This window comes from Aaosphaeria arxii (assembly GCF_010015735.1).
Source record: "Aaosphaeria arxii CBS 175.79 unplaced genomic scaffold BU24scaffold_13, whole genome shotgun sequence".
In the NCBI taxonomy this organism is placed as follows: Eukaryota; Fungi; Ascomycota; class Dothideomycetes; order Pleosporales; genus Aaosphaeria; species Aaosphaeria arxii.
Genome location: NW_022983486.1, coordinates 928,606 through 955,689, shown reverse-complemented (window position 1 = coordinate 955,689; position 27,084 = coordinate 928,606). Strand labels below are relative to the sequence as shown.

Here is a 27,084-nt window from a genome sequence, read left to right as displayed (position 1 = left end):
CCTGTCCGTCCTTGATCTACCCTAAACTCCTTATGTCTGGATTTATTCCACTTGGTGGATCGTTGCCGAACAACTTCCCAATTAGCGAGAGGTCGCCTTTGGTGATCGTATTGGACTGATGGATGACAACGGACATTAACAGTAGACAATGGTTGAGGTGTGATCAAGATTCCGACGGCGTAGCGGATGGAGGCGGAGAAAGACGGAGAATGCAGGAAATATCAGATTATGAGCAGAAGTACAGAGGCTGGGTCCGGTTCCACACGGGAGCTATTGGTAGTGGAAAGGTAAAGCAATTAGTCGATGAACAAGGCTTTGAGCTGGCGACCAAAGCAATTGGAGATTTGTTGGGGATTTGTTTGGGGGGAAAGTGGGAGGGAGAGGGGAAGAGGAAGGGGGGAAATGGAAAAGTCGATGACGGGTGATTTGCGGGCCGTAGTAAACCTAATTGTGTGTGTAAAGGGAAATGGAATGAAAAGAACTTGCAGACAGAGAAGACGGGTGGGGGATTTCGGACAAAGATAAGATCACCAAGAGGGAGAAGAAGCAAGAAGAGGAAGAAGAAAAGAAGAAAGTTAGTGCCAGTGCATTGTCATTATTGGCGCATGCTGTCGTTGGTATGTATGCATCCTCGATGATGGATCTGAGATATTTATGTCCAATTACAGCTGTTGTGTAACATCATCCCGTGTGTTGTGGTAATTCAGCCGTAGGCGATGTCCTGGAACCGCTTCCTTGCGATAGGATAGGACAATTATGTGGTTTACACGAGTGACGAGTGTTCTGCAATACTATATTAGGTATTTTAGTTCCTGATACTCCATCCATTAGATATAGTCGAATAGGTTGGAGATCAAGGAACTGGCTCAGATATCTCGCTATTAAGCTTCTTATACTGATCGGCTGCTTCCAGGCTCACACACATCCATACACGCACCGCTGCAATTGTTCACATTGGAAATCTTTATTTAAAGCTCGCCGATGAGGTCAAACCCTTGATTGAGTGTACGAGACGAAGTCATTGCAACTGTGCAATGATCTCTTATGCCTTAGTCAGTCGTTTCTTAGACACTTCCCGGCGCTGTGCTTTGCTGTCTATGATATTACATGTCTACCGTGGACGGGCCTTGCAGCTCGCTTTCATCATCATGCACATAAGTCCACCCCTCAACCGCGCTCGCTTCCTCGTAATCTCACCGCTTGTCCGTACTTCTGCAGCTTCGTGATGAGCTGATCGCCTTGCTTCACGACGTCCGCATATTGCTTGTTCTTATCATCGGGCCGGTTTGTCTCAATAATGCCCTTGACTCGGTCAATCGTGCAGGGTATCCGGTCCGCGGCAATGAATTTGGCAAGATCCCTAACTCCCAGTCAGTACATGAAGACACCAAACGAAAAGGATGAAAAAATAAAATGAACGTACTTGTCAAGGAAGTCCACAGTCACGCCGAAGTCATTAGCCATGCTTTGCAGGCCCACCACCCTGTATGACTGTAGGAGCTGCTGGTAGCCTCTGAGGCGCATCTCCCGCACATACCACCCCTTGTGCTCATAAAGGTATCGGTCTTGGGCAAGGAATTGGACCTCAACTTCGCTCAACGCTCCGAAGAAGTTCTTGTAGTCGCCCTCGTACAAACTCTTGACGAGCCTGGCCAACGGCGAGAAGTCGATGGCAACCTCTTCGTCCTGCTGTTGGCCGAGCGTTGTAAGATTCACGGCAGCGGGTGCGGGGGTTGCTGAGGACGAAGATGCATCTCCCATGTTCTCATCACCGGCGGCAGGTCCAGCAGACGTGTGACCAGAGATTGCTGAGAGCTTCTCCTCCGAGCTGCCTACTATGGCTTTGATCTCGGGTGCATCTACAACCTTGGACTTGAAATCCACTCGCTTCAACGAAACTGATCCTGCTAGTATGGCGTAAATCACCAGCCACGAGTAGCTGCAGAGCTCATAGCTTGTGAAGGTTGAAAGACTGTCGAGAAGGAGTGGGGCGGCTTGCGCATAAGATCGAACGGTGATGAGATGAAGTCCATGGTAGGCCTTGAGACGGTTCCGACGATCCCAGTCACCTCCACTCTCAACCAAAGTACTGGCCCTTTCAATGGTCTTCTTAACCAAAACCCTGTCGCCGAAGAAGAGGCCGACTCGTATTATTGCGAGGACGAGGTCGATCTTGGTACCTAGGATGCCAGTCTTCTCGAAAACAGCTTCGTAGCTAGCAATGGCTTTCTCCTGGAGTAGTATGTCAGCCTGAAGCAATAAGTCTCATACAGTGATATGTACCTTGTCTCCGATGCGAGTATAGACCTCTGCCCTTTTGCCTCGAGCAGCCTGAACTTCCGTTTCGCCTGCTTTCTCAGCCGCCTCATCCTCCTCCGTCTGGATGGTCTCAAGCTCCTTCTCGTTCTCGCTCTTGAGGCTCTCGTAGAGCTTCTCGTCCCAGGGTAGGGGGACGTCCAAAGTGGGGTTCTTGGTGGCGAGCAAGGTTGCGGCGCTGGAAGGCCTTCGATGCGTGGACGGCTGCTGTGCGGATCCCTCACCTGGAGCATTCAAAACTCCTTCCGTCGGGTGTGCCAGATAGCGGTAGAGCGGTGCCATCTTGTGTTCGCTGATGGCATCTTGGATCGATTTGAGGGAAGCTTGTTTGGCGGATTTGGTGGAGCCCGGATTGGTGAGCTGGAATATGTGCTGCGACAGCTGCAGATCCGGGTACTTCGCAAACTGAGGATCACCCATCTTGGGCAGACGGCGTATGTGGAGGTAGAAGGGATAGAAAGGGCTCCGATGAGTCGATGTGGTAGTGCAGGCGTAGTGTAGATGATGTTCTGTGGGTGTTGCTCTGGACCCCAAGGCCGAAGCTGTTGATGATGTTCGACGGCGGCCGGTAAATCTTCGGGTTCGGCTTCGTCGATCACCCTGCAACTTATCCCCAAAGCTTCCAGGCAGGAACAGGAACCTTCTTTCTCTTGTTTGTTCTTCCAATTTCAACTTTGAACCTTCCATTATCATTCAAGCATAGGCAACAATTTCTTCCACATTATCTTTTGATTACTAATTTGCCTTTGAAACTTCGCTTTCAGATCAATAGCCTCCCAACTTCTGAACCACCCGATTTTCTACCACAAGCATTGTTCGCGAACGAGATCAGCTCCTCTAAACACAATGGCTGGACCGAATCCGGTTGACAACGGGAAGAAGCGCGCGCGCTCGACTTCAAGAACTCCTTCCCCTCCGCGACAGCGCAAGCGTCCGGGTGCCGGTGCCCGATTCTCTCAAGCCGATCGCGAAGCTGCGCGTAGGCGACAACAAGATCGCGAACAGGAAGAGGACCGTCAGAAACATGAAGAAGCAAAGTCACGCGGAGTTCATGACGTTGTGAAGCAGCACTACAACATGGTGCCCGAGCGAGGTCGCGAATGGCGTGTGACGGACAGTAAGATCAAAGGTCTGCGAAGCTTCAACAACTGGGTCAAGTCTTCTACCATCCAGAAGTTCATTGGCAATGAGAGACATCTCAACATTCTTGATATTGGCTGTGGAAAAGGTGGAGACCTTCAAAAATGGCACTCGTCTCGACGAGTGGGCCTCTACGTTGGTTGTGATCCTGCGGATGTGTCTATCAAGCAGGCAAGAGATCGATATGAGCAGATGAAAAGGCGCGGACGAGTCTTTGACGCTCAATTTCACACCAAGGATTGCTTCGGGGAGTCTCTCGCGGACATTGATATCATTCGCAGAGTTGGCATTGATCCTAGTGTTGGCCCAAATAATGCGATCAGCCAACGCTGGGGCGGAGGTGGTTGGGACATGGTGACTATGATGTTTTGTATGCATTACGCTTTCGAGAACGAGGAGAAAGCAAGGGGCATGCTACGGAACGTCGCAGGTTCATTGAAGAGAGGAGGTCGCTTCATTGGATGCATACCCAATTCAGATGTCCTCTCAGCCAAGGTCATCGAACACCACAAAGCCAACGGAAAAGCCGCAGAAGGCGAGAACGGTGCTGCGGCCGATGAAGACGACGACAGGCCTACATTTGCGAGCGACGATGAGGAAGATTGGGATCCTGAGAAAAGTCTGGATAGCCCGAAGCCTCAAGAGACAGATCAAGATGGTGCTCCAGCTACAGACGGTGCAAATGGAGACGCCGAGGACGCGAAAAAGGGAGCCGATGCGGAAGACGGTGAAGTGGAGGAAGAAGGGTTTGAATGGGGCAACAGTATCTACAAGGTCAAATTCCCCGGAAAGACCCCAGCGGACGGTACATTTCGACCACCTTTTGGTTGGAAATACTTCTATTATTTAGAAGAAGCTGTTGATACAGTACCGGAATACGTTGTCCCTTGGGAAGCATTCCGCGCACTTGCTGAAGACTATAACCTTGAGCTCCAGTATAGAAAGTCGTTCAGGGAGGTTTGGGAGGAGCAAAAGGATGATCGTGAGCTTGGTCTACTAAGCGAAAGGATGGGCGTTCGAGAGCGTGGCACTGGTCGTCTACTTACGACGGAAGAGGAGCTGGATGCAGCCGACTTTTATCACACGTTCTGCTTCTACAAGGTATAGATTTGGAGCGGTTGGTTTGGAGGCAAGCCTTGCCGGAGCATTTTTTGGCCAATGAAAGGATGGATACATTGCATTACCATAGTGCAGCAATAAGGAATTCTAGCGCATCTTTGTCCTTTGTTTCTCTCTGGCATGTGGGGCCTCGGTGTGTGACCGCTCGTGAAAGTCATCAAGCTCTTGATTTATATTACTACAGTAGTGGCAGTGAAGGGTATGAGATTCTATGTGCTCATTGACGAAGGGGTGCCAATGGAATTCGCAGCTAAGAAGTCAGAATATAGATGTTAATCCTTACCATGATTTACTGAAAGCAAGAAAATCCTCTCAGTGAGTCCCCTTATATTGGGCATGCGACGTAGCAGGAGAACCGTTGCCCATGACTTGGGTGGATGGATTTGCCGAGGTCGACGGTTATCCCTCCTCAGTACTCGAGGTTGCTAGCAATAATAATATGATGGAGTCGGCGCCGTTAACCCTCGTTCCCTTTCCTCCCCCATCAAAATCACAAGCTTCCCCGGACCGCACCCAAACGCCGACCTCGCACCATCGCACGCTATCAACCCCCTTCGACTTTTGATCTCCAGACTTCGTCATTTACGACACTGATAACCTAATTTCACTTCTCTACTTCATCACTTTTCAGATCTCCTTCATCTCAAACTGGACGGTTCGCCTTCGAGATTCATACTTTCCTTAATATTCGGGGATAAAGAAGCAGACAAAATGGTCGCCGACGCACTCATTTACCATCCAACGGTGTCGCATTACCTCAAGTTTGTCGCAACCACCAGTATGACTCCCTAATTCTCGCCATATCTCGAGCTGCCTTTTTCCAGAGGGATCAGCACTCGTCCCCTCCCTTCCCCTCACTCGTCGTCACCTCCGAGAGCTCCGCAATGGCCGCCCGTTCAATCATTAAATGTACACTGAGTGCTAACAACTCGTTTAGCTGGTCGCGATAAGGTCCTCCGAACTCTCCAATACTTTTCTCGTTTCCTCGCATGGTACCTCTACCGTACCAACCACCCAGCATCATCCATCGCACCCTTTGAGGCGACCAAGAAGCAGTTCGGTGTTGCGCGCAAGCTCTTGCGCGTGGGCAAGTTCGTCGAGCACCTCAAGGCTGCGGCGATCGCCACCGATGCGAAGACCCTCGACCCCATTGTGAGGTTTACCACAGTTGCAAGGCAGCTTGGATATGCTGGATACATGTTCTTTGACAATGTGACGGTGGTGAGTAGTCATCTTTAATGTTGGAGGTGCAGTATAATGGAATTTAACAATGATTTCTAGCTCCACGCAGCCAACATCCGCACTTTCAGCACCGCCCAGCGCCTCGTCCGAGAAGGCTACCGTGCCTGGTTCACCGGTATCTCCTTCTCCATCATTTCCTCCCTCTACAGCTTGTACAAGCTCCGCGAGCGCGCCGCCCAGATTTCCGAGAAGGACGGCGAGGGCGCAGTCGAGAAGAAGAAGGTCCAGAAAGAGGCCAATGCCCTCAGGATTCAGTTGCTCAGCGACTTGTGCGACATCACCATCCCGGGAACCACCCTCGGCTGGTTCAACCTCGACGATGGTGCTGTCGGATTGGCAGGCACCCTCAGCTCGCTTTTGGGCGTTTACTCCCAATGGAAAAAGACTGCTTAAATTGGATTCTGGCAAACTCCCTTCATCTAATGTCAATCTACAAGGCACTGGACCGTAAGAAGTGGAATGTTCATATTCGGGTAAATATTGCAATATTGGACTAAAAATGGGCTTCCTAGTTGAGTCAATTTCTCGATGCTTTTGGTTCGAGTCAAGCTTGCTGCTATCGTCTGCCGCGTCTCTTTGACTGGCGCTTCTGTTCTTCGCCTTCTATACTGCTTCGGCAAATTTCCTATGTACTTCAATATCAACAAACTTACTACCTCATTCACGTCACTGAACACATCGCCAACCAAAGTCACCCCTATGTTGGGACATTCCGCGCATATCCGCTCATCAATCAATCTACCAGCGCAACGCGAACAGTGCCCCAGCGTCAACATCTCCGTTTTTCGGTGCTAGCATGTTGGCAATGTAAGGCCTTATCACGCTTCAAACAACTTGATGCTCCTTAGTCCGGAAACTACCGGATATTGACGTTCCCATTTGCACGCGACACTACTCAGTAGCCACGACTGCATAATTTTGCGAAATCAGGTTTAGTCTCAGAGATAAGACATACACTGATCCACCATAGCAAATAACGCAACAATACAAAGTCAACAATCCTCGAGAACCACACGTTGTTATAAATATGGTGTATCATTCTCTCTTCGACAATGATGACTAACGCGACTACGACACCAAAATGCAGACTAACTGAATACGTACATATTCCAATGCACTCCACCCGTCAGACCCCAGCTCACGATGTATTTTCCATTACCTCTTCTCGAAGGGCTTCTAGTCCATGCAGCTAAAGCAGCTCCCGCCGCAATATGATCCATTGTGACTCCTTAGCCACGTGCGTCTACATGCCATGACGACAAGAGAATAGGATCACCGAACCAAGAGAGGACAGGGGGATAGTGGAGGGGTGACGATCCTTTCAACTGCACCTTTCGGTCTCCGTACGGTTACCACATCCGCACCCGATGGCACCACATCAAAGGTGTAGAGTGGGAACCGATTTGGGAAGTCGGTAGAGGATTGTTGACGAAGTACGTGAGGTGCAAACCTCTAGGGAATCACGATCGTGCAGAATACTGCTCGTTGTGAAAGTGGTAACTATCAGAGGTATATTGAAATTTGCTTATTTATGCAAGATGACTACGATTTTCGGTATATGGTATATGGTATATGGTATATGGTATATGGTATATGGTATATGGTATATGGTATATTCCTTTCCATCCATCCATCCGTCCATCCAAAGTGGGTATCACGCCGTAGAACCAGATTCAACACGCATGTGTAGTAGCTATCAATACATCCTTCAAAGAGAAAAAGAAACAAAGAGCAGCTTGCATGATTTTCAAGTCTCCTTTGGCGGAGGCGCTGAGTTCAGGAGATCGAACGGCGGTGCTCCTCGTGCCACGGTCGTCGTGTTTCCTTCCTTCACTGCCACGCTGGGACTCGTCTTCGTCACCCCTGCGGTCTTCGGCCTATCCTTCTCCAACTCAGGAATGCCCCATTCGTTCACGTAGGTGGTTGAGAACTGGCTCGGGCTGCTCTGCTGAGGCGAGTCCAGTGATGTCTTCGTATCGCTCAGGGCAGACGACGCAGACGACGAAAGCGGGTTCTCGATGCGCGGATCGGCGAAGTTCTCCTGCGACTCGCCCGTGATGCGACGGCCGAGGGTGAGCGAGCCCGATGACGTCTTCGAAGTGTGGGATTGCTTGCGACCGTGGATGTTCTTCGACGCGGACCGCTTGGGAATCGTCGGCATCGTGAAGCCCTTCTCCCGCGTGGAGACGAGCATGCTGAGTCGGCTTGTCTTGCTCGACTTCTGCTCCAAGTCGCTCCCGAGTTCGATTTCGGAAAACCTGGTGAATCCGGCTGCGGCGCCTTGCTCGGCGAAGCCGATGTTCTGTGAATCGCGACGGTCAGATCGGATTTCGACTTCGTTTACGACGAGAATCTTGTTGGCGGCGATGGAGGAGACGAGGGGCCAGAAGATTGGGATACTGGCGCACATGATGGCGAGGTTGATTTCGAGGACGGAGAAGAGGTAGATCGGTGGGGTGTGGTAGGTCATGTCGAGGATGGGTACGGTTCCAGCGCGGTTCGTAGAGAGGGTTACCTGTCGGCCAATGGACATGGCGACAACACTATGAAGTCATTAGTAGGGTTACGGATGGATATTGTTTTTGTTCATCAACCTACATCCAGCCAAGAACGAAGACCCCAATGAGGCCTGCCTTCGATTTCCCCTGCAATCTGAGTTCCCTCAAGAAGGGTACGGGCAGCAGGAGAACGAGGATATCAAGCAACATGTTCGTCGCATTGTGGGCTGCCCAAGTCTCAAAGAAAACGTCCGGGTCTTTGCTTCCCCATCTGCACGAGATCAGTAAAGTATCGACAAAGTGGAAACAACAGAACGTACGCAATGCAATGTCCTTTTATCTCCCAGTCCCAGTTCTTTCGAATGGGCGTGCACGAGAAGAGTGCAAGAAGGTTAAAGGCAATCCCCCATGCTGCGATAGTCCCGAACAACCACCATGTCAGACGGCGTGCGGTTCTCAATTGGAAATCGAAGAATCGAAGGTACTGGTATAAAACGGAAAGCTTGATAAACGTTGCCGATGCACTATAAGTGACGTTGGTGGCCCAGACATGCTGAATGATGGTCAATCCACTGGCACCGATGATACAATGTGGTCAACTTACTTTGAAGTACTCTATGATCATGTGATGATTCAATGTCCAGAAGTGTTTCCCCATACCACTGTCGGGCATGAAGCAGGTCAAGATCGTTCCCACTGCAATTATGAGCTATTCAACCGTTAGTCATGAACTTTCACGTCGTCATGGAGCAGGCTTACCAGTGCAAAAACGACAAACAAATCATCGAGGCCAAGTATTCGCTCTCTCACACGAACGAACAACCGTAGCGAAACGGCAATGGTTGATATTATCTAAAGCGATGTAAGCGTCGGGAATAATAACAATACGCTCTATACATACAAGAAAGGTCACCGAGACACCAGTGATGGTTTCTGGTTTGTTGACATGGGGGAGATTCGAATTATCTGGAAGGCCATTCATGGTGTCGTCCTATTGCCCAAAGATGTAGCCCACCTCTCGCAGATTGGAGTCTCTATGGTAACGAGTGGAATGTAGGTTTAAATCGACAAGACGTATAATGATACTGGCAACTCAATCACATGACTTTTCGGTCATCGCGAAGAGGTGTAACCTGAGGACCAAAAGTCAAATAAGAGATTGGGGTCCGGATACTAAAAGTATCCCAAAACACCAGGGAGAAGAACGCGGAGAATAGGACGAGCGCCCAGGACATAGCATTACCCCAGCGATTATTGGATCCTCTTGACTGCTACTTTGAGCCCTGACGGAACCCGTTCGAGTGGAAGCGTAACGCATGCTCCTACACCAACTCTGTGCCCACTGTGTGATAGGTCATCTAGGTGGATTGATAGGCACGAGCCGCTACACGTTTCTGTCCGGTGCCCGAAGTCTGCATACCCGTGTGGCGTAATATCAACACCTAGTTGGCTATCCATGCCTTATGAGTGGATTACGGCGTGGTAAGTATGGTCGCAAGAAGGAGCCCTTCAATACAATTCCAACATTTACTGCTTACTGGATGACCGTTACTTTTATTTCTGTAGACACCTAACAACTATTTCTCACGATTCAGGAATCCTTCTCAACTGAGAGATCTTTTCCTCTTAAACATTGTGCCCCTGCAAATTCGACGCAAGACAAGTGGAGCCATCGTTCGTTCCCCACGTCGACTGTCCCTGTGGCAGTTGCCGATCTTTGCTCTTTCGTATCCTTGAATTGGCAAGATCACGAGTCGCACAGCGAATTGTTTCGTCAAATGGGCATGGTAGCTGGGTACAGCGGTAGACAATCAAACGACCATGTGGAAACCCGTTTTGCTAATCTTATCGAGTATGCGACTAACGTTACATGGAAACGACAGTTGGTGGCGGTGATGACTTACGTTCCTGGCGAGCAGCCTAGTGGTCGACTACGGGAAGCGTGATCCTTGTCGAACGTGCGATTCGATCAATTTGTACAAGTCCTTTACTCTACTCTACATACCCGCGAGTAGTGAGTCCTTGTTAGGTATCCTGTCAACGGCCGGCCGACTTTCCATGGTGAAGATGTTAAGATCTTGTTACGGTGAACAGCGCCGAGTCTGTCCCGTTCTGCAAAGTGCGTCGCAGGACCAAGAATGTATGTGACAGGGGAAAATCATTGATTCTGCAATGGAACTGAAACATGTGCATAAATTCGGCAGAAATGGCTTATGCAGCCAGTCATTCTTATGACCAACAGAAGTCACATCCACGAGGACTTCGAAAGGCGTCATACGTCAATACCCACCATTCATCCATTGTTAAGTAAGGTGCTACCTGTCGACCCAGTCGATTCTCTTCAAACAAGCTTTTAAGTCCGACCGTATCACACCCTGAATTCGAAGGTGTGCGAATAAGATTGATGTCCCAAAACTTGCGGACGCAGTCAGCAACAAGCGAAACCCGTAGTCTATCCCGACAAGCGATTACGATCCTGCACATCCAACAACTCTATTGTATGTCACACGGCGCTTGTCAGCCAAACATAGCTGGCTGGTACTTGTACATTATTGAGGAAGCTCCATTGGGCAATTCTCCAACACTCCGGACTGCAATATCAGTCGCTTTGCTCGAATGGCGGTCGAGCGAATACATAAAGTTCTGACGGGCGTTGAATTCTCTTGGGGAATAATCCAGAACCATAGTAGAAGTAAGCCAGTCCTACGCGGGGTGCGCGATGGCTATGTAATACTTATTGTCCAAAGGATGAGGCTGTGACGAACTGCTGCAGCAGTTTAGGCTCTCTTCCAAGGCAAGGCTTGCTTGCGGGGCCTGCATCGCTCGCAATTTAGCAACGGCTGCCCACGTTGCACTGCAGTTAGCCTCATGAAGCCAGGGATAACAACCCCACCCATTGCCGATATATTTCCACAAATGTGAACCAGGCCCGATTCCTCGATCCCTATTTTTTTTCTTTTAGAGGTGCTTCTTTTTTGTGTAGATACGGTGTGAACATTCGTATGTGGGTAGTTTGCAATTCACCAACCGTTTTTCCATTCTAATGCTCGTCGCGTCCGGCTTGATCGTCTTATTCGAAACTGCCAACTCGATTAGGTGAGATATGTGATCCTATCACACTGACTATGGTCTAGATCGTCTCACGAGTGTCTCCCTGGCAGGCTTCTCCTCCAAGTTGCGGGAAGGATAAGCAGGGGAACACGCGGCGTGGAGATACCCTGCTAATGCTGGCGTGCTTCGGCCATACTTTCCAAGTATATGCAGCAGGTTTTCGCCGACCCTTCATATAATCTCTGACCTGAGGGGTTCATTGGGAGACTTCGGGTTTTCTTTCAGAAGAAAACTTGATTACAGCCATATCATCAGTGTGCCATTATTAGTGATGCTGAAGGAATTGCATGGTTCGTCAAGTCACTACGTCGAGGTTTACGAGGCTTGCCCCTGTCAATTCCCATCTATTGAGGCCAATTGGGAAGTCGATTAGCACCGTCAATAGAGCACCCCTTAACGACAACATATGAAGACCAAAACAAACAGACTCAGATTGATTTGACGACCACACCTGATACAATGGACGTTGATGAGGACGCAATGGGCACCCTCAGATGACTAAAAGGCAGTTGACATCTTGTTTTAAGCCTGTGCATGGCATGAGAAGCGATTTTTCAATCGCCGACTTCGTTGCATTATTTCTTCATCGTCTATGACATTGAGACCTTTAGTTTTGTTATGGATGATTCGAATCCCTGACTCTGAGGGTCAGTAGTGGACGTATTCGAACGTGCTCCTTTGAACCTGCCATATCAAGCACCTTCGTGACGATGTCTTTCATAGCAAATTTCCGACATATAGACATGGATGTCACTCGCACCCTGCCAATGTGATCTTGGTATGGAACCACCTGATCAGCATTCCGTTCAAGAATACACACGATCCATGACTCAACTTCCATAGGGCACGCACGAAGTGCCATGTATATCACCTAAAGGAACGCGCATATTCCTCGTTTGCATTTGCGATTGCCTCATAGTAAAGTCCAAATCTGCAAGGCGGTACGTTGCCGTATGAGACATCGACGCTGGATCTATAGGATGATATCCTACTTGTAGTTTTCTTCGATAACACATTCTACAGCAAAATCGTTGCTTATAGCAGCTACTGTAGAACTGACACGCGAAGCACTTTTAGATGTGTGGAGGTGCAACTGCGATTTAAGTTGAAATCAAATAATATTCTATTGTTGATGACGTGACCTCTATGTGCCTGTCCTAACTAAAAACAATTCCAAAATCCAAACGTCGCTATACATGCATTTCGGATTTCTTGATTCCACTACTCCCTTTCATGGAGATTTTTCACAATCGCAGGCGCGCTTGCATGGGTCCAGCATTGTATCCTGATAATCTTGGGCCAGTTCAATGCTCTTGTAGGCAAAACGGCGATTTACGCAATGGAAAACAGCGCCGCAAGTCATGGGGCCGTCTATGAGGGGAACGGTAAAGCGATCTGGACACTTGAGTGGTACAGGCTTATCTTCTGCCTCGGGTGCTGGCCTGGGTGCTTGCGGTTTTTGTGGATAGCGTGATGGCTGGCGTTGTGGCCTAGGTAGTGCCTCAGTCTGTTTGGGGATCGAGGCTCCAGGAGGGAAGAACGGAGAGTCTGCCCGCGGAGGGGCCCCGTATAACGGTGGAGGGGGAATACTGTCTCCGGGGCCTCTAGAAGCTAAGACGGGAGCAGATTCTACCTCGTCGGGGGTGTCGCGAATGACCGAGGTATCAATCGCCATACCGAAGGTGGTGCTTGCAAGGAGAGCAAGTTGAACAGCCTGGAAGAGTTGCATGTTGATTTTGAGTTTGGGAAGATTTGTTGGATTAATTCCTTGTAAAAGAACGTGTGTAAAGTTTGTTTAAAAAGAGTGTTAGGCCTTGTAAAGACTGTAATAAAGAGTGAATAACGTGAAGTGTCGTGTTCTAGGAGGCGGAAAATAGGTTTCTTTTATATATGCATCTTAGATGAATATGATTCACCCTGAGCTTCTATCACAGAGTCATTAACCCCTCGGAGTATCAAATAGGTACCTAGGTAGGCATTGACGAAGCGGGCTTGCAAGACATGCCGATCCTAGCAGATCTTCGTCTATGAGGCAATGGATCTATTGATTTCATAGAAATCAACTGCAGACATCTGATCACTGATGTACTCTAGAACTAAGGACAGTCCGTGACGCGAATGGACAGAGGACTACGATTGCACTATTAGAACCCATGATAGAGAATTTTTGAAGTCACATTCTCCAGCTTACCATGCGTTCTTTTTAGAGAACGTTACAAGTCTTGATTTTGTATGAAAGATATCATGAGCAAAGCAATTACTCGAAAACTAATAGACAAATGCACAACCGAATATGGGGGTGAAAATGTTAAAATGCGGAAAACATTGAAGCTGCTTCAGGTTGCATGTACTCCGCCGATCTTTGTAGATCTTCGGGAAGTACTGGGTTCCGTGTAATTCTCTCTCCGTTGACCTACCATCATGCTAGCACACGACCGACGGTTTAGTGATATGAAATGGACTTCCCCATCTCTTTCATCATGATTTAAAGGCCATTAGTATCCAATAATACCGGCAATGGGTTTTCAATCCCATCCTTGATTTGCGCATAGGCCAGTGATATGTCGTCTAGTACCATCCATCATGACAACAAATTGGCTCTTCTCCATCGTGCTGCATAGTCATTGCTCATTCACTGTCTGGCAATAACCCAATAAATGCGATAATTGGGCATCAAAGCGCCATATCTAGGACATGGCCTAATAACAATAGACGACTCAGTAGTTGAGGATCAAAAATAGCATCAATCCATGAATGAGCTGTTTTTGATTCAATAAAACTTTTGAGCACCATCTTTAATTATTCACTCTCGTGGCACCTCAATACAACGCTATCAGATCCATTGAATCAATTATTTTTCAGGAAGAAGCCTATCAGACTGGCTAGACGGTTCTTCGCATGTAGGTGTTTATGCTTCACTGTATCGTCGTCGATCTCGGAGTGTGAGATCGGAGTGCGGACGCCCACATTCCGCCCGCCGTGAACCGTGGTGATCTAAGTCTCCAATCTTATAGTCAGACTGCTCTCTAATTCTCGATACAACGGTTGAGAGTAAAGTGATTTTATCATGGTGATCGTAATTGCTGGTGGATTTATATGGTCGCCTTCTACAACCAGAACTTCTGATGACCTATCAAAAACATAATTCACGAAGCTTATAGATAATTGACCAGCGTCGAACCAGCAGTTCCTGTGTTCAGCCGTATGCCAGAGCTCTGAGTAGGTTGAGGTAACCGAATACAAACCCCACGGCCATGTCCCGATAGATGACAACATACTCGGTGGTCGGACTTATTGAAAGAATGAAGCAATTTGTCTGCCTACACCAGACTTGATTTGAATTAGGTTATACTAAGCTTTCATGTAACTCTACGTAACTACGGCAAATTCTGACCTAAGCAACTCACAGAGGATCCAATGGGCCTACTAAACTCATGTCGTTACCAGGAATCCGCAATGAGAAGGTATACCGTAATAATGTGTTCAAGGATGACCTTCAGAGCACTTTGGCATTAGAGCCTGCTTGTAAAGGCTAATCACCATGCCGCAAGCTTCGACTCCGGAAGTTACCTTCATCGTAGTCATCTTCGTCTATCTCTTCCCCCTCTTCTGAAGACAGAGATATTCCGTGAGCGCTTTCGTGGACTCGGATGGGAAGATGTCTGCCCCCTGCCAAATATACGCAAGCACTGCTCCCCAGAGAAGTCTTCCACACTGATCGCCCCCTCATCCTTCCGAACGACCAGTCTCCGCTCGAGGCCTTGAACTATGAAGTCCGTGCAATGAGCGAAGATTGACCAAGCAAATCTAGCGAAAATGTACTCAATGGCGATACGAACTAGTGGCTGAAGAGCAACATTGTGGTACAAATCTGTTAACTCAGGTGATGATCCTGGGGCTAATATGTGGACGACAAGTTGTGCGCTCTTCGGAACTACAACAAATAGCTTTTGATCGAAGAGATCTTGTATGTCCGAGCGTAGAAGTAGTACATTTAGAGTGTCATTGATAGGCTCCGTGTCTGGACTTTGTCGGTTTGTGTATCGTGACATGCCGTTTGCCCTGAACCAGAGCTCTTCGCTTCGGGGGATCAGATGCGCGGGCTCTGTGCCTTCGATGTAGTTCGTGATGCGGCAGGAGATATCTCTGATTAATGTTGCTTGGGTTAAACTGCTCCGCCGGGGTAGAAGCCTGTCGAGGGGAACCTCAGTGGGCCTACATATCATCCAAAATTTGGGCAAGTTGTCGTGGGGAAAGCACCAGTGCTCGAAGGATGGCACGACGGGATATTTCTCTGGTACGTGCCAATATGAATGTTAGAGATTACAGAGCAATCTTCACATACATACCCCCAGTGTCTTCTCGAGACATATAGAAATAGTAATCCCTCTTGCACAAAATCCCGTCCGACTCTATATCAACAGCAGCACCTTCTCTTGTTTCCGTTAAATATCCTTTCCAGCTGTTGTTGGCAATTATGGCGCATGCTATCCGTGCAGTCTCATGGTGAATACCGCCTTGACGGTGGTTCAGGGCGGGAAGGGCTAAGAGGATGTTACTGGAGTCATTATATGCGGGATGGCGGAGGTACACCTTGTACGTGCGATTAATTGGGAGACTATGTCCTCCATCTGCATGAGAGGGTCTCTCGTAGCGCTTCCGAGGTTGAAGCAGGTCGGAACTCATTGAGTTGTTCAGAAGTTGAACTAATTCAACCTTGGATAAGACAAAGTTTCCGTGGACCGACCGTTAGAAGCTTTCAGTATACCCGAGAGCAGCGATGGAACTATCAGGGTTGTTACGCAAGTAAGATTATTGTCAATAGAACCTATATTACATCTGCTGGAGTCACTGTAACAACGGAATATCTGTTCATATCAAAGCTCAGGCTATCGATAAGCAAATCAATGTCGAAGTGAAATCACCCAATCATATCTCATGGTCATTTGAAATGTAATTGTCCACGCCCTTTCTTTGATATTGAAATGGAACGCATTGACCGTGCATTAGCCTCCAGAGTGACCTACAATACATACTGAAACTGAATCACTTCACCATAGTGACAGTAGAGTAGCAGAAAATAGCGAATCTATAAATAGGACAACGAGGATACCTTTTCTGGTGTTGGATTTTGACAGGCACGGGGGAAAACATCTGTTAAGGGCTAAGTAAATGTTCGTAATTATGGAAACTGGGAGTTCCCTTCCAATTTCAACTTGGTTCTTTCATTGAAATAGGTAATCTCCAAGCTTTGCATATAGCATGTTTCTTCTTGCGAGGATACATTTATATCTTGCCTGAACTCAGCTAAACCACGATGATCCCTTAGATACTAATTCATCGATCTCAAGCACCCTTAACCTCCTCCGCAGTCACTCCACCCTCGCTATCAGAAGAGTGAGTAGGCTTGAGACCCATAGTCGAAGTGTCGAAACCGTTAGCCTCGAGGTACTCCCTGAACTTGACATCCTCGGTGTCGATGGTGTCCTGGCCAATATGGGGAAGCAGGTGGACAAGACCGCAGGCGACGAAGGCGAGGGCGCTCGCGACGAAGAAGGGATTGCGGCCGGCTGCGATTTTGTCGTCGCCTGCGGCCTTCTGGATGGCGTCAAGGCCGTAGGAACCAGCGAAGGCGCCAATCTTGCCGATGGCGGCGGCGATGCCGTAGTATTGGCCACTAAAAAGGAAAACATGGTCAATATTGCGAAAGATGGAAAAGTTATCGTTGGGGAATCATGTAGTGTGATGTAGGAACGTACCGAATGCCCGTAGCGCAGGTCTTCGAGGCGATCAGTCCAATGTTATCGCCAGGACCCATCTCGCCGAGGGCGAGGAAGATTCCATATACGACGACGAATCCGGCGACGTTCTCGGGCTTGCTCAACCAAGGGTAGCAGCCTGCCATGATGAACCCAATAATGCCTTGGAGTCCGACACCGATGGCAAGAGTCCTCTTGGGTCCCATGCTGGGAAGGTCGGCGACGAAAGCACCAGCAAGGCAACCGGGCATGTAGAAGAAGTTGATCAATATGTTCCATGCGAAACTCTTCCACAACGGTGCATCCTCACCGAGGAGATTGGCCAAGATGGAGCTGGCGTAGATACCAAAACTATTGTTCCCATGAGTAATTATTGTCATTTAGGAATTGAAAGAGACTTACGAATAAGCGCTGTAGTCGTAGATCCACCAGATCAAACTGACGATAGCGAGGCGATACCAGTAGAACTTAAAGATAAGGAGATATGGGGTCTTCGCCTTGGATAGAGATTCACGCTGGAAGGCTTCTGGCTCGTTGAGCTTGAGACGGAGATAAAGAAGGGATAGAGGAGGAATAACTCCAATGCCTAGGCAAATTCGCCAGGCGGCACGCAAGTGGTCCTCGCCGGTCGCTACTATGACAATGGTCGCGACGATGGCTGTCCTAGGTCAGACGTAATTTATACCAAAAGATGCAACGAAACCTACCTGCAATCAAAAACGCTAGGTCGATCTGTACATTGGTGAACAGAATAAACCACTTGTTTCGTGTGCCCTCTTTCAATTCACCCGTTGATTCTGCGCATCCAACGCTACCCGCCGGGTATTCACCACCGATTCCTGCGCACGTTAGCACGAATGCCGTTAAGCCCAGGACGCAATCGAGTTGCACGTACCAATTCCGAGGAAGAATCTGTAAACGACAAGAGCAATGATCAAACCGTTGGGGTTGCCTCCAGCACCATATGCTCCAGTGCCAAGGATGGCGAAAAGAATGATGATGATAGTTGAACTACGGTCGCATCAGGGCTTTTGTGTTCATCACGAATATGCATAGGTATTTCTTACACAAATAGCGACCACTTGCGAGAAAAATGGTCACTGGTGTATCCGAAGAAAAGCATACCAACGACGGTGCCGACGAAAGTAATGGAGGAAACGTTCGCTTGGGCTGAGGATGACTTGTACTCATCTGGATAGATGCGAGCAAGCATAGTGTTCACGGGACCAATAATCTTTACAGTCCTACATTCAGTACATTGCGCGTATGGGCAAATACATTCATTGCTTAGTTGCTGGAGGACTCACGTTATTGAGGTAGCCATCACTGAATAGTCCAGCACCGCAGGCGATGACTGGCCACAGTCTTTCCCAGCGACCTTTGTCTGTTCGTGCAATACTTCCGCGACGGACTTCATGTTCATGAGCTGCGGTCTCGACCGAGGTATCACGAGTAGTATCGTTTTGTGCCATATTGACGCTCGAGTGCTGTTGCTTGGGGTTGATGACGTCGCGTGATGTTGTTCCGCCCCGCGATATGAGCGACGTAGCTGAGGCCAATCCTATGTATTAACCTGGGTCAACGAACCACGACCAGAATGACTGAACACGAGAGGCTGAAGAGCAAGAAATGAATGCGAAACCCTGGCTATTTATCGGTCTGACGATCAGCGTCTGCTGCGTGTGCTACCCTACCAACTAGTGGGTCGACAGGAATGTGGGATGGTGGAGTAGGCTCCAAGCAAGTTAACCTGCCTTGTGCTTGTGATGCGAAAACCCAAGCTATGGATAGAAATGGACCAGGATGCAACGATCGAAGTCGAAACCCGAGCCAGTAGAAAGAAGTCGTTGGTTGCACGGGGACTGGCTGGTTATTGGTACGCCCTGGCCAAAAAGGCAGGTCAAGATTGCTGGGGGGTTCATTAGGGTGCCGTCGCCGTCAATGTCAGTAGTGCACGGCTATCTTAACAGTAACTTTAACTTGGATTGCACAGGCAAATACAGTGTAGATCATCACTTATCAACCGTTTCCTTCATAAACGCCGCTACGGTGCATATCATATTAGAATGGGGACAGCTCTCATTTCTCTCTAAGTCGGATCAGATCCTCACATATTTATTGCCAGCCTCTCCTATCTCTCTATTAAACACTCCATCACTACTCTGCTTCAAAGAGAGAGCGAACAAAAAATCAAACAAGATGACGCAGCTCATTACACCTCGGGATCCGGCAAGGATGCAACGCTAAGCTCGTGAAGACTTTCATGGCGTCGCTTCTTGCAGCGAATACGAGTAAATCCCCAATGCTTGCTACAGTGCTAGCAAAGCTTGTTGCGGACTCGCCGAGCTGCCTCTGATTGGTCCCGCCACCTAACACCCGAACCCAAGGACCTGTTGTGTTCCCAACTAATGGGCAACTGGAACGAGACAACGTGCTTTTATCAATCTGTGAAAAATATATTTGAATTGGGCCACACTTCCAAATCATATAGAAAACGCAAAACGACACAACAAAGGTTGTGGCATAGCATGGAGAGAGAGAACCTTGAGCACGTGCCCCTAACAACCACCCCTGTGCTGTGCCTCCATTACTTATTCCCGATGCATGTTGAACGGTGGAGGCAAAAACGTGGTTTCCATTGTGGTCTGTTCGTCTTTTTTTTCCATTTCGTATCTTTTCTTCCGGGAAAGATCTCGGGGTCTTTGGAGAAAGCTTTCATGTATGATAGGAATTCTAGGAGGATCGGCATGTTATTCGACGTTCAACTGACATCAATCAATTCCGACAACCTCCTCGCAAAACGATCATGCGATCCAGGGCAAAATCCCCCGCTACATGAGCTGAGATATAGCAGGGAACTAACCTTCAAGATTTCAAAGAGATCGAATGCAAGATTTTTATGACCCCACGTGGTTGTCGTCCTTCACCTCCAACCCCTATCGCCTCGCCCTACCCTCCCGCAATGACCAAGATAGCCGCCGCTATGAGGGACCCACTGGTCCAACCCTAGGCCTCCTGTCACATGTGGTGTGCTTTGGAACGTGTGAAATTTCATGGCCAGTGACCGTCCGGTTATCGGCATAAATTTACGCACAGGAGCATTAAGAAACGAACAAATCCTACCTCGGAGTCAACAGTTTTTCAACAGCTATCTCTCAACCTGTCAATAGACATAATGCGATCCGCTCACCTCTCCATCGTCCCATTCATAAAGATCCTCGGATGGATAATTTAAGTCCGACCGACCGATCCAACTGATTAGGATACGATAGTGCAGGTAATTAGTGAATGAAGTGTTACACCTGTGCCCTTGGTCTCTTAATTGTTCACGTTCAGCATTGATAATCATCAATGGAATTGGATTGGCAGGCAATGTTCGTTATTCTTTAAACTTTTTTTTACATCTTTATGGATTCTTTCTTTTAGGTCTATTGATAATTATTCAGCTCTCACCATCTAAATCGTTCGTGTCGCTGAATCATCTCTAGTATCAATGCTCTGATGATTCTTCGATAGCCTGCTAACCATTTTGATAATCCAGCTTATACGCGTTCTTGTGTGCATACTTGTTTCCTCATTGCCATTTTACAAGTTACTTTGTCTGTTAAGTAGCTTTCATTGTCCTCAGCTCTTCAGCAGCCTTAGCATTTGTTTACTGCTGATTGTTTCCTTGCAATTACTCATTTGCATTGGCCTGCTGCTTTGCTCCGGCATTGCCTTGCTGAATGTTATTCGCGGCGCCTTGGCCGTTTCCGGTTTCCTCCTCATTTTCATTGACATTGGCGAGGTTAGCGGCGGCGGCGTTATTGTCAGCGAGTTTGTTGTTGTTCTTTGCATTGGCCATATTGTTGCCAGCGTTTACATTGCCATTCTGTTGGGCGCCAGCTTCGTACTGTTAGCACCTCTGTCTAAGTAAATGGGTACTCTTACATACCGTTATTTTGGGCACCAGCCTCAACGTTACCCGCAGCAATATTCTGGTCTTCGTTTGCATTGTTCTCTTGGACGGCGGCATTCATGGCATTGCCCTTTTGTTGGACATTATCTTCATGATGTCAGTATCATTCCTAGCATCTCAGTCTTTACCGCGAACATACCATTGTTCTCGACCCCAGCGTTGGCATTAGCAGCTCCAAGGTTCTCATTGTTTCCGCCCTGGTTGGCATCGACCTTCCCTGCAGCGAGGTTTGCGTTCCCATTTCCATTCTCTTGGGCATTGACACCGTTGGCACCATTGTTTCCCTCTTCATTGGCGTTGGCGCCCTTATTGTTTCCACCCTGGTTGGCATTGGCAATCTCATTATTTCCACCTTGATTTCCCGCAGCGAGGTTCTGGTTCTGATTCTGATTCTGATTCTCATTGGCACCGTTGCCTTGGTTGTTTACGCCTTCGTTAGCATTGGCGCCCTTGTTGTTGTTTGCACCTTGATTGGCGTTGGCGGCCTCATTGTTTCCACCCTGGTTGGCATTAGCATTTCCTGCAGCGAGGTTTGCATGCCCATTGTTCTGGGCATTAACACCATTGCCCCCATTGTTTGCATTTTCATTCGCGACGGCATTGGCACTGTCATTGCCGGCATTTGCTCCGTTGTCTTGAAGTTGGGCGGCATTGTTTCCTGTGTTTTGGTTCTCTTTGCAGCATTGTCAGCTAACCCATAATCAATGTATCAATTTGGCTGAATCTGCGACTCACGGGCGTTCATCTGGGCATTGGCATTGCCGTTGCCGTTTTGGTTGGCATTGCCGTTGCCATTTTGGTTGGCATTGCCGTTGCCATTTTGGTTGGCATTGAGATTTTCGTTACCATTTCCGTTACCGTTGCCATTGCCATTGCCATTGCCATTACCATTGCCATTACCATTTCCCTTGCCGTTTCCATTGCCGTTTCCATTGCCGCCACCATTGCCGTTCTCATTAGCGACGCCGCCATTCCCGCCCTGGACATTCCCTTCATCGACGTTTCCGCCTGCTCCACCTCCTACACCGGGACAAACGTCAGTACCAAAACCAAACACTGATACATAAGTACCTTAGGTAGTCGACCGCGAAGTAAACTCACCCCGTCTACTCTTCCTCTGCTCCCTGCGTTGCCGCATCATCCGCTTGTCGACGTCCCGCGCCGCGAACGCCAACCGTTCGGCCGCGAGATTCTGGAGCGCCGCGACGGTGCTCGCCGGTTCTTCTAGGGCAGCATCTGTGGGTTCCTTTGGGCGCATTAGTTATGGTTTTGGGGGGTTCTTGGATGAAGAGGGGAGACGTACGACCGATCTCTTGCCTTGTGGGAAGGAGGTCGGGGCTGCGGAGATGAGTGGCAGGGCGGCCACGGCAGCGAGGAGGAATGTGTTTGCGAAGCGCATGATGGAAAAGTTGAGATATAGTTGTTTTGTTTCGAAGGAAAGGGTGAGTGGATCTATGGAGAGGTTGTACCGTCCTGCAGCAGTGAAGAGAATTGGGAATGGAAATATAAAAAGGTAGTACGACGGGCTTTGGAAAAACAGCTGACTGACTAGCAGCAGCAAAGAGAATATAAAACAATAAAAAAGAACAAGATTCGAAGATCCTGTAGAAAAAAAGGGTTGCTGGTGGAGTATCAAACTACAGAGCCAGTTGAAGAAAGAGACATCCGAGATCTCTATATATCTCTCTCTACCCGGACGGGCCGAGTTGAGAAAAGACAGGGCATGTCTTTACATAGTACTAAATGAAGATCTTACCGTGGATGGTTTCGGCGGCCGCGTACGTGCTTTCATTGTTCCCCTTCGATGGCCTCATGTTCACGGTCGGCTCAACCACACGCGGCGGCGATCTTACGGTTTGACATGATGACCCATTATCCTGAGGACCGCGGCGGGATTTCCAATTGGGTAGGAATCTGGATCTGATTCTGTTGCAAGATGCTGAGGCTACTGATGTTTTTTATCCTGTGTGTGTTGAAACCATGGTGGAAACCATTATGTTCGACGGGGAACAGGTCTCCGCTATGACGACAACGTCAATTGTCTCCCTACTGCGGCAGTAAGATAGCTCTCGCTGGGTAGATGTACCTAATTTGCGATATGTACTGCCCGGAAATCTGGGGTCTCGTCTGTTTCTAGTGGACTCCAACATAGTCCGTACAAGAATCCTTCGCTTGGCTTCTCACCACTTGAACCACTCTTGTCGTATACTAGATTTTCAATCCATTAGAGCAAAGATGGGTATATCACCTAGACAAACAAATCATCCATATAGTACCGTGCCTACAACCTCAATAATTCCTTGTAGTATTAAGAAAGAAGAATTCCACTTACTACCATCCTAACCCATCAGGTATCCAGTTCTAACGACCACGATCGTCGCTTAACACACGCGTCCTGAAACCACAAGCGCAACGTCCGCCGGTCCGCCCCCGCAAAACCTTAATCCGTCGTAACAACACACGTTACAAGCACATTCCATGTCCTACGTAATCACTCGTAGAAAAAACAGTAGAGAATAGAAAGAGAGGGGGGAAGGGGGACGTTTGACGTTTAGTGGGGCTGTCAAAAAATGTTCCTTTGTAGCATCGAAGCAACTACGTTTGGATCGCAAACATGCTTATAACTCTTAATTGTGGATAGTTGTTCAGTCGATCAAACTGATTCCTGTGAGAGATTGGGATTCATGTTGGATCAGTGACGTTCTGTTCTTCTCCTATATCCTCATGATCGTTGTGATTTTTTTCCATTGTGTAGAGGTTATACGGCTGGCATATGTTGAATGTGAAAGCAAATGTGCCTCAATTCTGACATCGTTTGCATCTGGTATCTTGGATGCCCACTCCGATTAAGGCCAGCTAGAATGCTCAGCATAGACATCAGCGTCAGCATCTTCTCTCTCAATTTAGATTGACACTATGGGTTTTCTTTTCTCCCCAAAGGGACTATCGTCTCTAAATCAGACTCTACAAACGAGATCAACATACAATGATGCCCATCCGACAAAATCCCGACCATTTCTCCATCGCATAATAACAATACATGAAAATCATCTCAACCATACCATCCCATGCCATGAAAAACCTATACATATTCTCCCGTCGTAAAAAGGGTATAACGCAACTCATCGTAACGCATCGCACCACCCCTTCCCCCGTGAAATGACCTTCCTATTCTTCAAACACCTCTCTGCTTCCCAAGAACAATTAACTCCCCACCATTAACCTCAACCTTCCACCCCTCCTTGACAAGTGCCCTCGCAACTGCGGGCCCCAACTTCCCCTTCCCGCCCTCGCTATGCCGTCCCAAGCCCGTCACCACCGTGAACCCGTCCCCTACACCACGGCGCCCTCCACCGGGAATCCTAGCCTCGCCGAGGCCGTCCCACCAGAGGTTTACCTCGGTCTTCGCAATGCGCCTTGCGCTCTGGACGGTCACACCGTGGAGGTCGAGACGGCCCGGGCGAGACTGGCTGGCGACGAGGGCGTCGGCGTCGATTTCGGTCGCGGCTTTGAAGTTCGCGTTCAGGTCGCGGCCGATCTGTGCGTAGTAGCCAGCGACGCCGCGCATGTTGCGGTCGGATTTGCCCTTGCGGTAGGCGCTGGAGGCTTGCGTGAAGGCGGTGTTGCGCGCGGCATGGAGGGATTGCGTAGTGTGTGGTGTTGCGGAGGGGTCGAGGGAGGGAAGTGGTGTTTTGCTTGAGGGCTCTGGGTCGGAGTCTTCGTCGGGCAGGCGGACGGGTGAGTAGACGGGTAGGACGTCGAGCTGGCCGCGGGACAAGCGGTTGGTGAAGCTGAGAGATTTTGCGACTTCGTCTGCGCTGACGAGGGAGGGCGCTGTGATGCGGATGATGGAGATAGCTTGCTCGTAGTTTACGGTCGGATATTTGGCGGTCAGGTCGACGGCTTTGCCAACGAGTCCTGCGTCTGGCTCTTCTCCCTTCCGCGATTCGGCGTCTTGATCTAGGAGAGCGTCGATGGTGGCTACGAGGGATGCACCGTTCTTATGGTAGATCGACGAAGCCGTGGCCACAGGCAGCTTCGTCCACTTCGCAATTGATCCAACGTCCCGATTCCCTTCCTCCCATCTATTCGTCGTCGGCGACAACGTCCCATCAGACGCCGCCGACGATGAATTCGTGTCGATACTGTTCATCAACGACCGGTTCTGCTTTCTCCTATTCCTCCCTTTCCTCTTCGTTAGCGCCACATGCCTTTCATCGTACCCATCGATGCCCTTGGGCACGGCAGCTCTCGAATCCTCAAAGTACACCTGATTCAGCAACTCATCCGTCGCTCTCTCGAAATCGTTCCCGCACTTCTTCAGCGTGAAGCACACGAGCTCAAACCGGAGCCCGGGAAACGTCTCCGCGAGCAGCAGCTCCTTCGTCGGCGTGTCCAGCTTCCCAACCTGCGCAAAGTATCCCCCTCCAGCTGCGCTGCTCCCCGAGCCACCACTATCCGACGACCCAACATCGTCAGTCGAACACCCAGACCCAGACCCAGACCTCGACTCCGACCCCAAACTCAACGCAGAAACCCCATTCACTACCTCCTCCCCACTCCCACCTCGCAACACACCCGCACCACCTCCACTGCTACCAGAGGGATCAAACTCCCCACTCAATTGCTCTTCGACCGCAGAATCCCTCAGCGCCCTTAGCGCCACGCGCGCTTTCTCGAGGCCGTCGGGCTGGCCGGCGTAGTCGTCGTAGATGGCGTACACGAGCGTCGAGTCGACGGGGGGACTGAACTCCCTCTGTTCTTGTTTAGCTACTATTCCCTATTTCTCTTCGCGCGCGAAGTGGTGGGGGGTGGGGAGGGGATTAACGTACCTCGAGAGCCTCGAGATCTGAATCCGCAGCCATCGTGCGCACCGTCCCGTCTCTTCTTTCTTCTAGCGCCTACTCAATACACTCAATCGCTCGCTCGCTTTGCGTTTAAGTCAATTCCCCACACTCGTATCCTACTCTTCTCTTTCCCTTCGTTCCTAGGTCGAAAGAACAAGGGAGACGCAATTGGACTCGAAGCGCATCGACCGAACGATCTCGACAATCCTGCGATTTCCGCCGCCGGTGTCTGCGGTGTATGACGATATGATGCCCCCGCGCGCACACACTTCCTCTCTCGCTCTCTTACGCGCCCGTTGTGTATTCCTTCCCTTCTCACTCCCTTCGTGCGCTAGTAATTCCGTAGGAGAGACAGTAGCAGCAGACGGGATGCTTTCCCACGAGTAACGTCGAGTACCCTGTGTAGTTAAACGAAGGAACAAGAGACGGAAAGATGACGAGTCTTGTTGGGGGCGGCTGAAATTAATGGTAAACTAGAGTACGGTTATCGATTATCGATTAGGCGCGCTACACACACGTGGGGTAATACAGAACCGGAGGTGATGGTAGCACGGCGCCGGGCCGTGTTCAGCGGGAGAATGGGATAGGGCCGCCGACGACGCCGCCGCCGCAGAGGCTGGTGCGGTGCTGCAGGTTGTTCTGTTTTCTGTTTTCTCGTCATACCCAACGCTATTAGCGGACTTGCTTCGAAGACGTAATCCATGACGTTCGATATATTTTTTGTGGAATGAAAATTTTCAGGTCGTTATCTCCACTACTAGCTACGTGATGCAATTAACTCAATGTGCAAATACATCACAGTAGTCGCTGGCGGCGCGAGAGTTCACAGCACGGGCTACTTTGTCTAGTAAATACAGATTGATTTGGGCTACTTGGAATAGTAACTAGAATACTCCCGCCAGGCGTTTCTGTATACGCCGAATGGGAACAGTGAAAAGGTAAAGACCTATTGTACGACTACAGCTACTTCAAAGATACAGTGGAAACCATGAGATGGCCTGGGCCTTGATTAATCTCCTTAGCTAACCCGCCCATCGATGAGCCATATGCGTTTCCCCCGTTTATCCCCTCCGATTGCGCAAGAAAAAAAAAGA

The 27,084-nt window shown here is 49.2% G+C and overlaps 10 protein-coding genes across 10 annotated transcripts; 3 read left to right on the top strand and 7 right to left on the bottom strand.

The window, feature by feature from the left end:
- Nucleotides 1-898: 898 nt before the first annotated feature.
- BU24DRAFT_455622 (PCI-domain-containing protein) lies at nt 899-2,836 on the bottom strand. Its single transcript, XM_033531381.1, has 3 exons — nt 2,284-2,836; nt 1,424-2,232; nt 899-1,360 (listed from the first exon to the last, which is right to left on the bottom strand). Exons 1-3 carry the CDS (start codon nt 2,734-2,736, stop codon nt 1,168-1,170), a joined length of 1,455 nt encoding a protein of 484 aa, XP_033378029.1. The 5' UTR covers nt 2,737-2,836; the 3' UTR covers nt 899-1,167.
- Nucleotides 2,837-2,949: 113 nt separating this feature from the next.
- Nucleotides 2,950-4,837, top strand: BU24DRAFT_428580 (mRNA cap methyltransferase). Its single transcript, XM_033529509.1, has one exon. It carries the CDS (start codon nt 3,163-3,165, stop codon nt 4,561-4,563), a length of 1,401 nt encoding a protein of 466 aa, XP_033378028.1. The 5' UTR covers nt 2,950-3,162; the 3' UTR covers nt 4,564-4,837.
- Nucleotides 4,838-5,229: 392 nt separating this feature from the next.
- BU24DRAFT_428578 (peroxisomal biogenesis factor 11) lies at nt 5,230-6,477 on the top strand. Its single transcript, XM_033529508.1, has 3 exons — nt 5,230-5,353; nt 5,513-5,796; nt 5,857-6,477. The coding sequence occupies exons 1-3, from the start codon at nt 5,287-5,289 to the stop codon at nt 6,208-6,210; spliced, it is 705 nt and encodes a 234-aa protein (XP_033378027.1). The 5' UTR covers nt 5,230-5,286; the 3' UTR covers nt 6,211-6,477.
- Nucleotides 6,478-8,143: 1,666 nt separating this feature from the next.
- BU24DRAFT_358434 (uncharacterized protein) lies at nt 8,144-9,297 on the bottom strand (the record flags this gene model as incomplete). Its single annotated transcript, XM_033523994.1, has 6 exons — nt 8,144-8,360; nt 8,416-8,586; nt 8,636-8,868; nt 8,920-9,024; nt 9,075-9,167; nt 9,217-9,297. Coding segments are annotated over 6 exons (900 nt in total), but the record flags the coding sequence as incomplete, so codon positions are not given.
- A 3,360-nt stretch (nt 9,298-12,657) lies between these two features.
- Nucleotides 12,658-13,155, bottom strand: BU24DRAFT_414991 (uncharacterized protein; the record flags this gene model as incomplete). Its single annotated transcript, XM_033526262.1, has 1 exon — nt 12,658-13,155. The coding sequence occupies one exon, from the start codon at nt 13,153-13,155 to the stop codon at nt 12,658-12,660; it is 498 nt and encodes a 165-aa protein (XP_033378025.1).
- A 1,710-nt stretch (nt 13,156-14,865) lies between these two features.
- Nucleotides 14,866-16,112, bottom strand: BU24DRAFT_455619 (uncharacterized protein; the record flags this gene model as incomplete). Its single annotated transcript, XM_033531380.1, has 2 exons — nt 14,866-15,641; nt 15,772-16,112. 2 exons carry the CDS (start codon nt 16,110-16,112, stop codon nt 15,008-15,010), a joined length of 975 nt encoding a protein of 324 aa, XP_033378024.1. The 3' UTR covers nt 14,866-15,007.
- A 307-nt stretch (nt 16,113-16,419) lies between these two features.
- Nucleotides 16,420-19,105, bottom strand: BU24DRAFT_428576 (MFS general substrate transporter). The gene is made up of 7 exons (XM_033529507.1): nt 18,493-19,105; nt 18,253-18,419; nt 18,081-18,196; nt 17,893-18,024; nt 17,588-17,843; nt 17,186-17,536; nt 16,420-17,103 (listed from the first exon to the last, which is right to left on the bottom strand). The coding sequence occupies exons 1-7, from the start codon at nt 18,655-18,657 to the stop codon at nt 16,773-16,775; spliced, it is 1,518 nt and encodes a 505-aa protein (XP_033378023.1). The 5' UTR covers nt 18,658-19,105; the 3' UTR covers nt 16,420-16,772.
- A 407-nt stretch (nt 19,106-19,512) lies between these two features.
- BU24DRAFT_80854 (uncharacterized protein) lies at nt 19,513-20,218 on the top strand. Its single transcript, XM_033534657.1, has one exon. The coding sequence runs from the start codon at nt 19,594-19,596 to the stop codon at nt 20,086-20,088; it is 495 nt and encodes a 164-aa protein (XP_033378022.1). The 5' UTR covers nt 19,513-19,593; the 3' UTR covers nt 20,089-20,218.
- A 453-nt stretch (nt 20,219-20,671) lies between these two features.
- BU24DRAFT_473848 (uncharacterized protein) lies at nt 20,672-22,542 on the bottom strand (the record flags this gene model as incomplete). The annotated part of the gene is made up of 6 exons (XM_033532817.1): nt 20,672-21,070; nt 21,120-21,230; nt 21,283-21,816; nt 21,879-22,199; nt 22,245-22,389; nt 22,447-22,542. 6 exons carry the CDS (start codon nt 22,540-22,542, stop codon nt 20,862-20,864), a joined length of 1,416 nt encoding a protein of 471 aa, XP_033378021.1. The 3' UTR covers nt 20,672-20,861.
- A 1,741-nt stretch (nt 22,543-24,283) lies between these two features.
- Nucleotides 24,284-26,241, bottom strand: BU24DRAFT_80841 (uncharacterized protein). The gene is made up of 2 exons (XM_033534656.1): nt 25,976-26,241; nt 24,284-25,899 (listed from the first exon to the last, which is right to left on the bottom strand). The coding sequence occupies exons 1-2, from the start codon at nt 26,006-26,008 to the stop codon at nt 24,319-24,321; spliced, it is 1,614 nt and encodes a 537-aa protein (XP_033378020.1). The 5' UTR covers nt 26,009-26,241; the 3' UTR covers nt 24,284-24,318.
- Nucleotides 26,242-27,084: the final 843 nt, after the last annotated feature.

Excerpts from the sequence above, each read along its gene's own strand:
- BU24DRAFT_455622 (XM_033531381.1), bottom strand. The coding sequence starts at position 2,736 with ATGGGTGATCCTCAGTTTGCGAAGTACCCGGATCTGCAGCTGTCGCAG. Across the intron at positions 2,233-2,283 it reads ATACTCGCATCGGAGACAAG|GAGAAAGCCATTGCTAGCTA; the intron begins GTACATATCACT and ends ATACTACTCCAG. Across the intron at positions 1,361-1,423 it reads ACTGTGGACTTCCTTGACAA|GGATCTTGCCAAATTCATTG; the intron begins GTACGTTCATTT and ends ACTGGGAGTTAG.
- BU24DRAFT_428580 (XM_033529509.1), top strand. The coding sequence starts at position 3,163 with ATGGCTGGACCGAATCCGGTTGACAACGGGAAGAAGCGCGCGCGCTCG.
- BU24DRAFT_428578 (XM_033529508.1), top strand. The coding sequence starts at position 5,287 with ATGGTCGCCGACGCACTCATTTACCATCCAACGGTGTCGCATTACCTC. Across the intron at positions 5,354-5,512 it reads CAAGTTTGTCGCAACCACCA|CTGGTCGCGATAAGGTCCTC; the intron begins GTATGACTCCCT and ends CAACTCGTTTAG. Across the intron at positions 5,797-5,856 it reads TCTTTGACAATGTGACGGTG|CTCCACGCAGCCAACATCCG; the intron begins GTGAGTAGTCAT and ends AATGATTTCTAG.
- BU24DRAFT_428576 (XM_033529507.1), bottom strand. The coding sequence starts at position 18,657 with ATGGCACAAAACGATACTACTCGTGATACCTCGGTCGAGACCGCAGCT. Across the intron at positions 17,844-17,892 it reads CCTAGCGTTTTTGATTGCAG|CCATCGTCGCGACCATTGTC; the intron begins GTAGGTTTCGTT and ends GACCTAGGACAG. Across the intron at positions 17,537-17,587 it reads TACGACTACAGCGCTTATTC|TTTTGGTATCTACGCCAGCT; the intron begins GTAAGTCTCTTT and ends TGGGAACAATAG.
- BU24DRAFT_80854 (XM_033534657.1), top strand. The coding sequence starts at position 19,594 with ATGGGCAACTGGAACGAGACAACGTGCTTTTATCAATCTGTGAAAAAT.
- BU24DRAFT_80841 (XM_033534656.1), bottom strand. The coding sequence starts at position 26,008 with ATGGCTGCGGATTCAGATCTCGAGGCTCTCGAG. Across the intron at positions 25,900-25,975 it reads CAGATCTCGAGGCTCTCGAG|AGGGAGTTCAGTCCCCCCGT; the intron begins GTACGTTAATCC and ends AAACAAGAACAG.